This window comes from Chionomys nivalis, chromosome 6, assembly GCF_950005125.1.
Source record: "Chionomys nivalis chromosome 6, mChiNiv1.1, whole genome shotgun sequence".
Taxonomy (NCBI): Eukaryota; Metazoa; Chordata; class Mammalia; order Rodentia; family Cricetidae; genus Chionomys; species Chionomys nivalis.
The window spans coordinates 29,774,320-29,788,375 of record NC_080091.1 but is presented as its reverse complement, the minus strand read 5'-3'; the positions used below and the strand labels follow the sequence as shown (position 1 = coordinate 29,788,375).

The 14,056-nt window shown below is 40.7% G+C and overlaps 1 protein-coding gene across 9 annotated transcripts in view; it reads right to left on the bottom strand.

Annotated features, from left to right (window-relative positions):
• Nucleotides 1-14,056, bottom strand: part of Cobl (cordon-bleu WH2 repeat protein) — a 229,385-nt gene that overhangs the window by 129,151 nt on the left and 86,178 nt on the right. For 4 of the 9 annotated variants that reach the window (XM_057771907.1, XM_057771911.1, XM_057771906.1 and 1 more), the window contains exons 4-7: nucleotides 13,358-13,586; nucleotides 10,996-11,040; nucleotides 7,364-7,461; nucleotides 4,115-4,189 (exon numbers count right to left, since the gene is read on the bottom strand). In XM_057771907.1, the coding sequence (XP_057627890.1) occupies nucleotides 4,115-4,189; nucleotides 7,364-7,461; nucleotides 10,996-11,040; nucleotides 13,358-13,586 (447 nt within the window). The remainder of the gene's footprint in view (nucleotides 1-4,114; nucleotides 4,190-7,363; nucleotides 7,462-10,995; nucleotides 11,041-13,357; nucleotides 13,587-14,056) is intronic. The other 5 variants (XM_057771909.1, XM_057771914.1, XM_057771912.1 and 2 more) reach the window with 3 other exon arrangements.

The following is a 14,056-nucleotide window of genomic DNA, read 5'->3' as shown; positions in this document are numbered from 1 at the left end:
ATATAGGGAGGAGGGCCTTGGTTTTGCCTCCAAGTGAAGTGCCAGACTTTGTTGACTCCCCATGGGAAGCTTTACCCTTTCTGATGAGTGGATGGGGGGTAGGGGAGGGGTGAGGGTGGGGTATAAGGAGGGGAGGGGGTGGGAACAGTGATAGCTACATAAAATGAGAAAAAATTATATTAAATTTATTTTTTAAAAGGATAAAAACAAATGTTATATGATACCACCCAGGAAAAAGAGTACCCACAGATTAGCCAGCACAAGTGATGGACAAGCTTCCAAAATTTTGCCATCTAATAGGTAATGAGAGTTTGCAGTAAGTGTAATCAGTATTTCTCATGACTAAGCTATGCTCAATAATTTACATACCACATACACCAGTTTTCTTTCAATATCGTTTATGCATTTTCATCTATGCATCAACTTCAGTCTGCCTTCTCTATTCTAGACGCCCTCTCCCATGCAATATGTGGAGTTTTATAGATTTATTACTGGTCTCATATTCATAACTTCTCCCCCTCTCTCTCTTCTTTCTTCTGGATTGCTTTCTTATGCCTTTATTCTCCATCTTGTCATTCAAGATGTTTTCCCCCATAGTCCAATTTATTGACTTTCTCATTAGCACATCTTGAGTTTGAGCCACAGTTAAAAAATTATTCACGTGTTTTCTGCTGGCCACATGCCTGGTTTCAATACACACACTTAGATTTTGATCTCTGGATTTGCTGTGTATGCTATAAAACATGCACAATTTTAATTTTTCTTCATGGTCATCTCCACCAGCTCTGCTATCGAGGGCTGGCTGGACTTTATTCCATTTTCCTGTACAGTTGACTCCTACGGTGTCACTCTGCTACCTGTTAGAGTTTTCAAACTCTACTTGAAAAATCAAAGGGTTTTTCAGGTTTTCTTGGCTATTCCTGTTTTTTTTTTTTATTTTTCCAACTAAACTTTATAATTAACTTAATTAGTTCTAAAACAAAACTTAACTGAAACAATGGTACTGAATCAGTCTGTCCATGAATATGGCCCCTGTTTCCAAATAAACAGTTCTATTGTTACATTACATTTGTAGGATCTTAAATTTTTTCTTTTTCAAAACTGCTTTAGATATTTCAAATGAAGTTTTGCTTAGATTCTGTCACCTACGAGTCAACCATCCATCCTTTATCCACTTATCCACCTTTCTATCTACTTAACCGGCCAGCTAGCCATGGGCATCATGACTATGCTCTAATGCTCCTAAGCACACCATATCGCTCACCCAAATTAGCAATGCTTACTGCGAAATTAAGCTACCATTCAATGATGTAGAAAGAGTTTCTACTTGGTTACATAATAGCCTCAAACATGTGAGATGCCAGGCCCTTGGATATAATAGGTTCCCCACTCATGTATAAGCAGTTTGTTTATTGAATGTGTGAAATATTAGAAGACTTTTTTTTTTTTTCAACATCTCCGTGAGATGCCAGGCCCTTGGATATAATAGGTTCCCCACTCATGTATAAGCAGTTTGTTTATTGAATGTGTGAAATATTAGAAGACTTTTTTTTTTTTCAACATCTCCGGGATAAAACAAACTGATGAAAGACAAGCTCAAAGGACTAGTGAGTTTATAGGCACCAAAAGCCATCCTCTGTTGATTTAAGTCTGTCTAATAGCAAAACAAACATAATGCCTGGCTGATTTGATTAGTGCAGATAGGAACTTACTTAAGATTACAACAGAAGAGGGTGCCTTAAAATCCTTACAGAATTCTATTCAGGCTGGGCTGATTTGTATGGGAAAAGGCACGAACAAGTGTGTGTCCCCGTTCACCCAGGCTCAGGGGAGTTTCTGGGATTGTATTAAATCCTCAAAACTGCAAACATTCTTACTTGCCAAAGAGAAGTGGCTCCAACAAAGGCGGAAGTCTGGTTTCCACAGCGCATTATTAGGAGGCCATTGAAAGGAGGAAACACTTAAGTTCAGAGCACTAAACTTGCGTTTTCAAGTGCATCCAGAGAATTAGTGCATCTCAGCACAGCTGTGGTTAGAGGCAGACGTGACATAATTACCTCGGGCACATATTTATTTACTTCCTTGAATTTAAAAATGTAATCAGGCTTTTGTAGCTAAGGTAAATTTGACTTTTTCTTAGGCCAACAATAAGGGCTTCTTGTACCAATTAATTTAGATAACAGGCATTTCCTACTGTCTGAAAGAGCTAACTTTCACTAACCCCAGTCCTTGACAAAATAATAAACCCAAGGTCATTCTCAAATAAAATCCCACATTCTTAACAACAAGAAAGGACTTGCACTTCATGAAAATGCAAGTCATTAAGAATCTGTTTGCAAGAATTAGTAGACAGTAAGACTATTACAAAGATTTCAAGACTCACAAGCATAAGGTTAGAAACTACTCATTGGTAAAACGTTAAAAAAAAATGGTGAGTGTGACAAGCATTGGGTAAATACTGACACAGATTTTTCTTCCTTTACACCTCCCAGAAATCAGCGGTTCCAGGGTGACCACAAATCCGATGGCTCCCAAGTTTTGGCCATGAACAAATTTGGAAGACAATTTGTTTACTTTTGGTCACAGGTCACTGTGCCTTGGGGCACGTTGTCCGGAAAGACATCAAAGAAGTAAAAGGCGCTGATGTGACAGAACCGCTCTACCTTTACAGACTATTTATAGAAAATGCTCCGCAGTTTGTATCAGTGGATGTGGAATGATGTGCTGAATTAATACTGAGGCTTTTCTGGGTAAGTGGGAGAGGTAAAAGACAATCCATCTTTCACTTTATGAAGAAATGTCTTTGTACTCCGCGGTGCTGGCGCACATCTTTAATCCCAGCCCTCGGGAGGTAGAGGCAGGTAAATCTCTGTGAGTTTGAGGCCAGCCTGGTCTACAGAGCACCAGGACAGTCAGGGCTCTTCTATAGAGAAATCCTGTCTCAAAAGAATAAAAAAGAAAAGAAAAAGAAAGCAGTGTCTTTGCAAGAAAAAATTACTTCTCTTATCTAATAATTTGTTATCAACAAATGTGATATTGTTATATTATCATTATATTATCTTGAAAAATTGTAAGTTATAAAAACTTAACCTGCAAAAATGTTTTCTAGCTTAAAGCTATATAACCCCAGAAATAAAACAAATCTTAGATGGCTATTTCTCCACCAGACTTTACTTGAAGTTGCTATTAAATGTTTTAAAGCATAAAGCACACAATGGACAGACGATTTCACACAGGGATCGACGTGAAAGTAAGAGTGACAATGTAAAATTATCACTGATACAGAAAGTCTGTCCAGGTAAGTAGTGTGTACATGTATGCATGTGTGTATACATGTGTGCATGTGAGCGTGTGTGTGGGGGATAATGAATGTGTTAAGTAGAAGCCCGAGGAGCACACTGGCTGTCCTTTGTCATTGACCATTTTGTTTCTTTGAGACAGTGTCTCTCACAGAACCTGGAAACTTCTATTTCAGCTAGCCTGGCAGGCCAGTGAGCTCCCAGAACCTACTCATTTCTAGCCTCCAATCTGGGGTTACAGGCACACAAAGCAGCCATACCTGGCTTTACGTGTGGGTGCCAGGCACTGAGCCATCTTCCTATGCCCTATCTAGACAAATTTTAGAGGTAAATGTCAGATCTTCACTAAAAAACATTCAACATATAAGCACGTATATGATGCAATGAATTATACTGGTGCAAGTATTTGAAAATTATAAGGAAATCTTCTAGATGCTGATTTTGAAACGTGGGTAAAATGGAGTTTGAGGAGATTCCTTTCTTGGTTCTGTGTACAAAATGTAGTTACAGAGCTCACTAAATGTTAGCTCTGGGTAGCCAGTGGCTATAAACTATCAGCCTACTCCTGGTAGTATGAGTAAAACTTCAGAAAGTGTAGGTTCACCTAATCTAATTCAGGGTTCTCCTGCCCATGCTCAGCGGAATAGAAAACAGAAGCCTAAATACCGAATATTATCCAAATAAGTACAAGCAACCACCCGCAGCTACTACAGAAACCAAGCAGAGGAGCAAACGGAAGCTGATCTTCAGTTTTGTTATCTGCAGTGAGAAGTCCTGCCTGGCTAGCAGAAGCACACACTGGATCAAGTACTCACGTTCAAGTCACCTCCAGACGCTGACTTCAAGGGGTCCTCATCACTATCTGCACCCGACAGCCCGAGATGCTCAGCCTAGAACACAGACATGCACCCCACCATCAACTCCAGGGAAAATAAGCTCCAAGGAGAGCAGGCTTCCTTAGCAGTTATTAAGGCAAAAACACTGGCATGGCAGGACCAAGCTTCCCAACAATGGAGAGTGTAAAGAACACAGCAATACTGTTCTCTTCACCTTATGAGATGGAATGCTGTCTGAAAATAGCTCCTAACCAAAGCACTCCCTCACTCCAAATTCACACTGTTGAGTCCACAACTCATGGGAACAACGTCACTTTTTCCTTTTTCACTTTCCTGAATGCATTTCTTCACTTTAGAAAATACTTAATATAAAAACAGTAGGGGCCATGAACTGACAAGTTAGGCCAGCAAATCAACTGATTAACTAGGTCTTGAAGATTTCCCAGTTTTAATCTCTGCACAGTTAATGAACTGAGTGTACACAGAAACCATTTATCAAACAGCTAATTCCCTTTCTATCCATAAAAGGCAAACAATAATACATCACCAGCCACACGATCAGGTAGGGAGAGCTAATTAGAAAATTCAATTTCCTGACTGCCTAATGAGAATCAGGGGACATGACCCAAGAATTCACAATTTCGATTATAACTTAAGATAACACTTGGGGTATGTTTTGAAAACAACTGGCATAAGAGAATAAATGATGCCAAAGTAATACAAAATTGGCATGCATTAATAATTAAAATATTAAAACATTGAACCAATGTCATGTCTCTCAGTTACTTGGACCAAAATTATGTCCCTTTAAGGTATATACTTTATTGACATTTTCTGGACATAACATTCACTCACCAATATACACCTTATTCTTTCTTTCTTAACAGCAACATACTAGAATATAACTTCAGTTTGAATGCTTTTGTAAGTCCCTATTCTCATATTTTATTCTGTACTGAGACATGTATATGCCTCTCTGTCATCATATCACAGGATTTTAAGAATCATTTTAAGGTTACTTCACATGTTTTTTTGTAGATAAGGAAAGAGAAAGTTTTGCTAAGCATTATACAATATGAATGTGTTATTAGCATAAAGGACTTAGAAAGGTGTTCATTCTAGCATTTATTAATGCTATAACTGACTAAATTACAAAGGCACAAGTTGCTTGGCCATATTGACCTGTATAATGCAATGATAATTCTTCTCTCCCAGGTCTTTAGGGACACTAGGTAAGGAAGTATTTAGCATTCAAAAACCTCCAACTATAACAAAGAGAGAGTCAAAGTGCTAGGAAGTGTAGGCATCAGACAAACACACATACACACACATATACATACGCAGAGTGGGTAACCCAATAAAGACAGGCTGAGTAATAAATGAAAGATGAGGTATATAGAAAGTGAAAAATGACTTGGAAGTCCAAGACAGATAAGATGAGGTCCTTATATGAACAGAGCAGATTGTACCAGCACTGCCTTTCACTGATAGTCATGGCTTCCTGGTGTCTGTCCCCTTCTAATTGTCAAAAATCATATGGTTGTCTCTAAACCTCAAGCTTTGGTGGCTAAAACCAAGTGTATCTTCCGGGGTTTGCCTCACAGAATGAGGGAATTGCAGAATCAGCTAGATCTAAGGTGACGGATGGGGAATGGTGGTTTCATTATGAACTGGTGACCAAAGGAACAGCAGAAAATGCAGTTCCAGCAAGCTCATCTAAACAATACCAGGGACAAAAACACAACTAAGAGCTCTTAAGAATTTTGATTCTTTAATTTCATTTATACTAGACATGAGAGGAAAAGAGGCCAGGAAAGGAAGAGGAAGAAAAGGAGGAGGGGAATCAACTACCCAAGGCTAAAAAGATCTCACTAATGAGACATAGCCTGAGCACAAATTCTCAAATAACACAGAAAAGCATGGTAAGGAGCACAAAAATATGCAACTATATACCTCATCATTCACAAATCAGAATGAGAAAACCAGCCCAAGGGGTCAGAGGAAGGAGGAAAAGACTGTGAGGTCTTTCAAGACATGAGAGTTTTGCTGTTAGGAGTTGGAGTTCTATGCAGCCTATCCTTAGTGGAAGGCATTGGGTGCCTCCACAGCTGGACAGACCCTGGCATCGTTCAGGCATACTGGCAAAGCAGGTTATGTTTCTAAGTTTTAGCACCATCACCAGCAACCACAGGGAGAATCATAATTCTAGGGCTGCAGGTTGAAGAAGGAAAGAGCAGGAAATGTCTATGTAGCATAGAGGTACAGGTCTGCAAAGTAGAGCTGAAAGCCTTCCTCACTCTTAAAAAGCCGGTTTCAACTGAGAACGTGGTGTTAATATCAGTTACTTACATTGGTCATTTCTTTAAGAAAAAAAAACCCAACACGGTGTGTGGGGATGGGGGTGGAATATGTGTTTGTTACACATATGTGTCTGGTTTTCTATAAGGAGCTGGGAGCCCAAACTCAGGTCTTCATGCTTGCACAGCAAATAGGCTTACTCAAGAAGCCATCACTCTACCCTCAACTTTGGATTTTTGAGTCATAATTATTGGCAAAGAACAGACATTACATGATAGTAAAATACACTTATTAAAAGAAGAGTGTTAGTGTGTTCTTTGCCAAGTAGCTAGGCAGTATTTACAATTTTGAGGCTCTTCTGAGTAGTGAAAAGCAGTAAAAACAAACAAAAAGCCCATCATTTTAACTCTTTGTAGTATGACTTTAAGTTATTGTACAATATTACATCTATAATACGTATATATTTATTTATTTAACAAAGAGTAAGAAGATCAAAAACAATTTAGCAGTGTTCAACGATTTCATGTCATGGTAAGAAGGTAGAAAAAATTTAAAAGCTCTAGAAAACAGCCAGTTCCAGACAGATACAAATGGTCTTGAGTACTGCCCTCCAAGACTTCCTACTTTAAGTTGGAAGGGAGACTGACCAGGTATACACTTAGTAAGGCCAGACTCACTCATTCATATACTTACGAGCTATGTGCTGAGTCTTGCAGCATGCCGTGAGAGTGTGGGCACCCAGCAGGGTGTGGCTCACCTTGATCTGAGGAGCCCAGAGGTTTACCACTCTACCAATGACTAAACATATTTATCTTAAATAACTGCCTGGAGCACAGAGTGAAGGGTCAGTATTGTTGAACAGAATTCTTTAGAAAACTCTCCAGATAGGCTCACACCTTTCACCCCAGAGTCCCGCGCACATGGCACTACCTTACTGCCGCTCCTTTTATTGACTTTGAAAAATCCCAGAAACTTTTTCTTCTCTTTATCTGTCTCATCATTGCCAAGTGATGATTTCCTGAACATTTCTGGAAAAGAAGGAGAAAAAAAAAGAAGTTGTGTTTTTCAGCATTTGAAACATGAGATTAAGTACTTCACTTGTTAAAGCCTTAACGGAATCCTTTAATCTGTTAGTTCTAAGGAGAATGTCATCACGGTTTCATTCAAAGCCTTCAGCGCTACCTCAAAGCCCTCTGGCCCACAAGAAATCACATGGAGTTCTTACACAGGTTTTTAGTACTAAGGCGGCATTTTCTCTGAGAGTGGCTTGGTCCTTGTGGAAGATGAAAAGAAACAAATCAACAGAAATTCAACGGCGATGCTCTTCAAGAGAAGGTGAAGACGAACTGTGTCATTTTACAGTTGCTAGCAGCTGCATTAAAAAAACGTAACTATGATTTTACCTAATCAAAAATAATCAAAACATTGCAATTTTACCACAGTTAATGTGAATGTGACTGATCTTTTACACTTGCTTTGGTACTGAGTCTGCAAATGCAGTGTTCACCCAAGACTGACAATTGTTTTCCTATTTGGACTGACTGCTGAAGTTCTAAGAGCAAGAGACGGCCTGTTGCTGCTCAATCAAATAATACTGCTGCAAGATTTGTGACATGTGAAAAAAAACCAGTCTTCCTTATAAGCTATAAGCAAAGTTTAAAAATGCTAAATAAAACATGAACCTCCCCTCCCCCGTTCTTTCCTAGGACATGGAGGAACAGTGCAAGAGATCTGGGTACTATTTAAATCAGAATGATAATCAGGGGTACTGGTTATCATTCTTTTGCCATAATCTTTCTTCTATATTCAATTAAAATTCAGTTCATTTTATATTACATGTATGAATGTTCCCTACAATATATGCTTGTGTCCTGCATGCAAGTCTGGAGCCCACAAAGGCCCAAAGAGGACATCAAGTCCCCTGCAACTGGAGTTACAGACGGTTGGGAACAGCCATATAAGTTCTGGGAACCAAACCCAGGTCCTTTGAAAGAGCAGTAAGTGCTCATTACCACTGAGCCGTCTTCTCTCTAGTTGGAAAATATTTCCTTTTTAAAATTACATTCTCCTATTTGCTTATTTAGGGCATTCGCCCTGCCCTTATCTTCCAACACAATGACAGAGTTGGGGAACACAAAAAGCAAACAAAACCCAAAACAAAACAGGTAATTTGTAAAGGGTTGAAGGATCAACTTTCCCAGATCCAATTGAAGGCTAGCCAGACCTCGAGACCACTGGTGGAAATGCTTCCTGGTGGGATTAGACAAACTGCTATGAGTATACCAACCCCAAAACATCCATTAATGTTTGCATCTAATAATGTGTGGTTTCATTATCTAAGTTAAAGAACATAAATGTCAATGGATCTAAAAAATTTGTAATGATACTGTCCATTCAACAAAGCTAAACCCAGGCCCAGTGATTCTTAAACCATCCTGCAGGATGCAGGGCCTTTGTCCTATCTGGGCAAGCCAGAATTCTTAATGACACACTTCTAAGGAGATTAGTGGGCTTTGCATCACACAGCAAGCAAAGGACTTGCTCACGTGATGCAGTTGTACAAATACGCATGCACACACATAATTATGTTAGTCACACCAAAACCATCACTCAGTGTAGAACTAGGAAGAATAAAATACCTTATTGCACAAAATAATATCATGTTTATGCATTAACATGTACATTTCTAGTTTATACTGGTTTTTACAATTGAATGGTATGTGACAAGGATGCATTAAAACTGATAACACTGTAGAACCCCATAGACAAACAAGAAAGAAAATATGTTGCTGTAATATAGGCCAAACTATAATACTCATGAAAATGATAGATTTTAAGCAAGCAGAAGTTTTTGATTCTTGTCATGAATAGAAAGTGACTGGCCACAGGACTGAGAACACTCCATGAAGAAGGGTTATGTATGGTCCTGGCACCAGAACCACAGTGTTTGGAGAGGTGGCATCTCATGCCACTGTCTAACAACTGTATGGTACAGCAGGGCCTCAAAGTTTACACCCCTAACCTGGGCCTCAAACTGATGGTGTATTTCTAAAGGCTTTACCTATGGATCGATGAGAGGTTCCTGACACTAGACAAACACCACAGAAAGGCTAGAGCCGAGCATCAGAGATCTCCACATTGGCATCAGGCAAAGTCTCCCTAGACACCTTGCTGTTCTGCCAGGGCACTGAGCTGTGGACAGACAGCTTTCCCTGGAGAGATGTAGTTTAAAAACTGAAATCATTTGAATGATCATGCATGTGAACATTGTACTTATTTTCAAGGCTCACATTTAATCTCCAAGAAAGCAATCCCTATTTGAACAAGTTAAAGTGAAGGACACAATGATAAGAGAGACCTGAGAGGCACAAGAGGAGGAGAAAGTGGAAGTGCCCCTGAATCTAATGCAGTGCACCTCTTTGTCTAGATGGGAAAAGTGGAAATGTGGTAGTTCTATGACCAGAAAAATGCCACCAAACAAGTCCGTGGAAGAGAGAACAGGTGGGAGTGCCCACATGGTCCACGTGGGCATTCTCATCATAGCCGCCCCTAAGGTGCAGACACAAGGCAGTAAAGGAGGATGCAGTAAGTTTACCTCTCCCCAGTCCGAGTCCACCCAAATCCCCAGTCTCCCAGAATGACTAAAGCCTTCACGTGTCATGAGCATTCAGAACAATGGTGTTCCTTAAAGAGAATGCTTGTGTACGAAATCCCGTTGTTGATGAGGAAAGTCAGCTATGGGTTGGCAAAAAGGACACTCAGCCCCAGCACTCAGATCACCCATCACAACCTTGGGCTCCACGCAAATGCTGCATTTCCTTATATTAAATGTTTTTAAAATAAATCATCATTTGTTATGCTTTAATAAATATTTTAGCAAAAATGATAAACTTCCTGCCAAATGCAGAAACTCATCAGAATACTAACTTTTTTAATATGTATGTTCATATGGGAATGTGTACACTCTAAAAGGCTCATTAAAACCACATTTCATATATGTTTATGTTTGTATATGCTTATGCAAATATGCACAAATACATGCATGTTAATATGTGTACTCTCTTCATATATATTAGTATGTACATGTATATACACGGAGACTTTCTAAGCAAGTGGCAAACTTGAACTAACCCTTTGCATACCTATATTCCTATGACACACGGGGTTTAATATCAATCTCATACTGCTGCATACACCGCAGCATGGAGGACAGATCTGGGCAGGAAGCACAAAAGTCAGAACAACAGACAAGCCAAGGCAAAAGGACCTGGTGTCATTTTAGTACTTCCAGCTGAAGTTCTGAGACACAGGCTTCAACAGTCTCAGCCATTTCTATGGATTAAAGCAACACAGCAAATTCTCACATAGGTACATTCTTGTCTAGAACAACTGGGAAACTAAAACCTTAAACCGTAACCTCATGTCAACCCAGCAAGCCTCCATCCCATGCCCGAGGTGCCTCAAGTCAAACTCAGTTCCTCTGGGGTCTGACACACACACATCACCTCTGTGCACCCTCCCATCGGCAGCCATGCAGAGTGCAGCCTGTGAGCTCACTGTACCTTGATAGCTCAGGGAAGGCTCGGACTGCGTTTTGGTCAGAAGAACTGGAAAAGGCAGGCAATGAGAGAATGAGAACAGCTTGGAGGTCGGCAGAAGCCCAGACCAAAACTCTAACTACTCCCTCAGCCTCAAGGGTGGGTTACAACACCCACAAAAGTGACAAGGGCATATTCGGCTGGCCTCTTTCTCCAAGCCTGGACTCCTTGCCCCAGCACAGGCTGCTAGACCTGCTGTGAGCACAGGGGGCAGCAGAGCCTTGGGATTCTTCAAGCATGCATCAGAGTCCAGATGGCTGAGGCATTGGCCAACATCATTTAAGCTCTTGCTGCTGTGTCCCCTTTCTCCAGCAGCTGTAGGACTGAAGGAAAAGGGTTACTACCTGCTCCCCACCCTCTTGCAAAGGTATCCCTAGCAGCCCTGCCGATAAGCTTCAAAAGAGAGAAGGGTCCTCCGCGACACCCTCTGGAAACTGCTCCTTTCTTCTTAGATGTTCGGTGGTTAGCAGGATGAGATGACAGCATGTGGGAGAACGGTAACCACAGACATCAAAACAGGCATGGTACTGGTGAAAGGCATACACTTGGCTTTGGGCTGGGAGGTGTCCCCATCACAGCGTCAGGAGATAGACTGTCATGGCAGAGAGTGAGGTATTCTGGGTCTTTGGAGTTCTGGTCAAGAGTGGAAAGGCTAAATTGGTGCATTTTATGTTTTGAAGCTCCCCATGACCCTGCTAGAGCTGTGTTCAGTGTCCTGGCCCTGCTGAAGGTGTCAGCTTCCATGTCTCAGACACCTGTGAGCAGCGGGGCTTCTCCTTAACAGAGAGGCAGACTTAATAGGACTTGGCCAAAAGGCAGCTTGGTGTCTGTTCTTTAAGATATGTCCAAGTGAAAGTGTGTAACAGAAGTCTAGGTGTTCAAGCCTTTCACTCTTACATTCCTTTCCTTTCTTTCTTTTTTTATTTTTTAGGAGAGATTTTCTTTTCCTTTTATATTAGAAGACACTTCCCCCCTCTGAAACACCCTATAATCTAAGTTTAAACATAACCAAACAAACATACCCTCATCAATTGGATCTGTGTTGCTGACATGGGGAGTACTTCTGTCTGTGCTGCTGACCTTGGGAGCATTATTGACTGTGATTTAAAAAGATACTGGTTGGAAGCTGATGCATGAGGTCCGGAGTTCAACCTCAAGTACCACAAACATCTGCAGCAATAAACTTAATTGGCTACAATGCTCTAATCTTCAGAGCACCTACCTCTTGCAGGAGTCTAACTACTCCATGTACCTTATGCTACCTGGAACTAAAACCCTTTCTTCCATGTCAAATGGGGGGATGACCCCAGAATCCCCAGAGAGAGGGTGGATTGAGATGAGGCAAAGTATGGATTGGACCCAGAGAAGACACTATGACCACTGTTTTCACAATATATTTGCCAATAAAGGAAAACACATTTTTATTAGAATAAATTATCTTAAAAGCTGTATTTGAAAGGCTATAGAAGAACAAATAAAAGGCCAACTGCCTACTTTTAAAAGTCCAGAATAAATAACAAGGGCAGCAGTGGTGTTCTTCTGACCACTTTTGTGAGGGTCCCCTGCAGGTAATCGCAGCTGCTCTGAGTTAATGATAGCGACAGTTAGGCCTTGACCAAGGGCAGAGTTCCACAGACAATTGAAAGTCCATCTTAAAACTATAACGTCAAGGACTATAAATTATGTTTTTGCCTGACAGCCATTTAACTAAAACTTCAAACCATTATGTCAGCTGTAAAAATCTGACTGCATATTTCTCTGTGCCAGCATTACACAGGGGCTGCCACTCATTTACGGCACGATGATCGTGCTATGTCCACACCGTAGGTGCAGCATAGGCAATAAACTGTGAAAAATTTGTCTGTAGGACTGATCACGGGAACCAGAATTGGTTGATTTCAGAGGATAGTCAATGTTCTTCGGGCAAATGATCTTAGATAGAAGCAGAGGCTAAAGTCTGGGAGCAATGACAAACGGATCAAAACTCAAGCACTGTTGTAAGTGGTCTCTGAGTGGGAAGGTGTACTCTCCCCTCACCAATTCTTTTTATTTGCTATTACTCGTCAGAGTTCGGAGAAAGTCAGAAAGCCAAAGTCATTTGCAGAGGTGTGAGGGAGGAACATAGTTAGCATCATAGAATATGGCAAGAAGCCATAGTCCACTTTTGCCTACTTCACTATTGGCCAAAAACCGAGGTGCCTGAAGCTTCCCATATCCATTTCTAGGTGTTGCTACTGAGAGCTGAAAGAAGAGAATACAGGGTTGTGTTTAAACCTCATGTCCGAGGCACTATGCATCAGGGTATGTACATCATGGGGAGCCTCACCTCTTCTGTTGTCCCACGCATACAGCTCCTTGATCCCTAGTTCATTCAGGGACTTGGACAGCTCCAGCTCCTCCCCAGCGACGTTGTCCCTGAGCAGAACCACGTGATCTGGGTTGACGTCACACTTTGCACAGATGACCGGCAGAATATTCTGCAGTGGCACCTCAGGGCTCACACGCACGACGGCCTTCTGTGTCCTCAGGTAATTCACTACCAGACGCACGGATTTCTGCAAGAACACACCAGACACAAAAGTTCTATGATTGCGTCTTTCTGTAATTGCTTCCATTTCTGTTTTAATTCTAGAAATGAGTATGGCAGGACTTTCCCAGCCCCTGGGCATTCTTCCACAGAGTTGGTGGTTTGGGAGAAAAAAAAAGTAACATATTGAATACTGCAAAATAAATGTACGGAATATTAGATGTTTGCTAGGATCTCTCTCATAATCAGCAACTACTAAACAATAGGAGAAACTGACCTCAGCGAGGCATTGAAATTCAAATCCTATATGTGTACAACCTTTCGCAGATTCTGCTTAGACTTGAGCACATGAAAGAAAACGCTTGCTTAAGAAGTCAAAATATCTACATAAACATGTGACTATATGTTTATATATAAAGGCATTATATATACTATAAGTATATGAGGTATGTACAGATGTGTGTATATTAAGCCAGAAATATGTTTAATCTTTTTCAA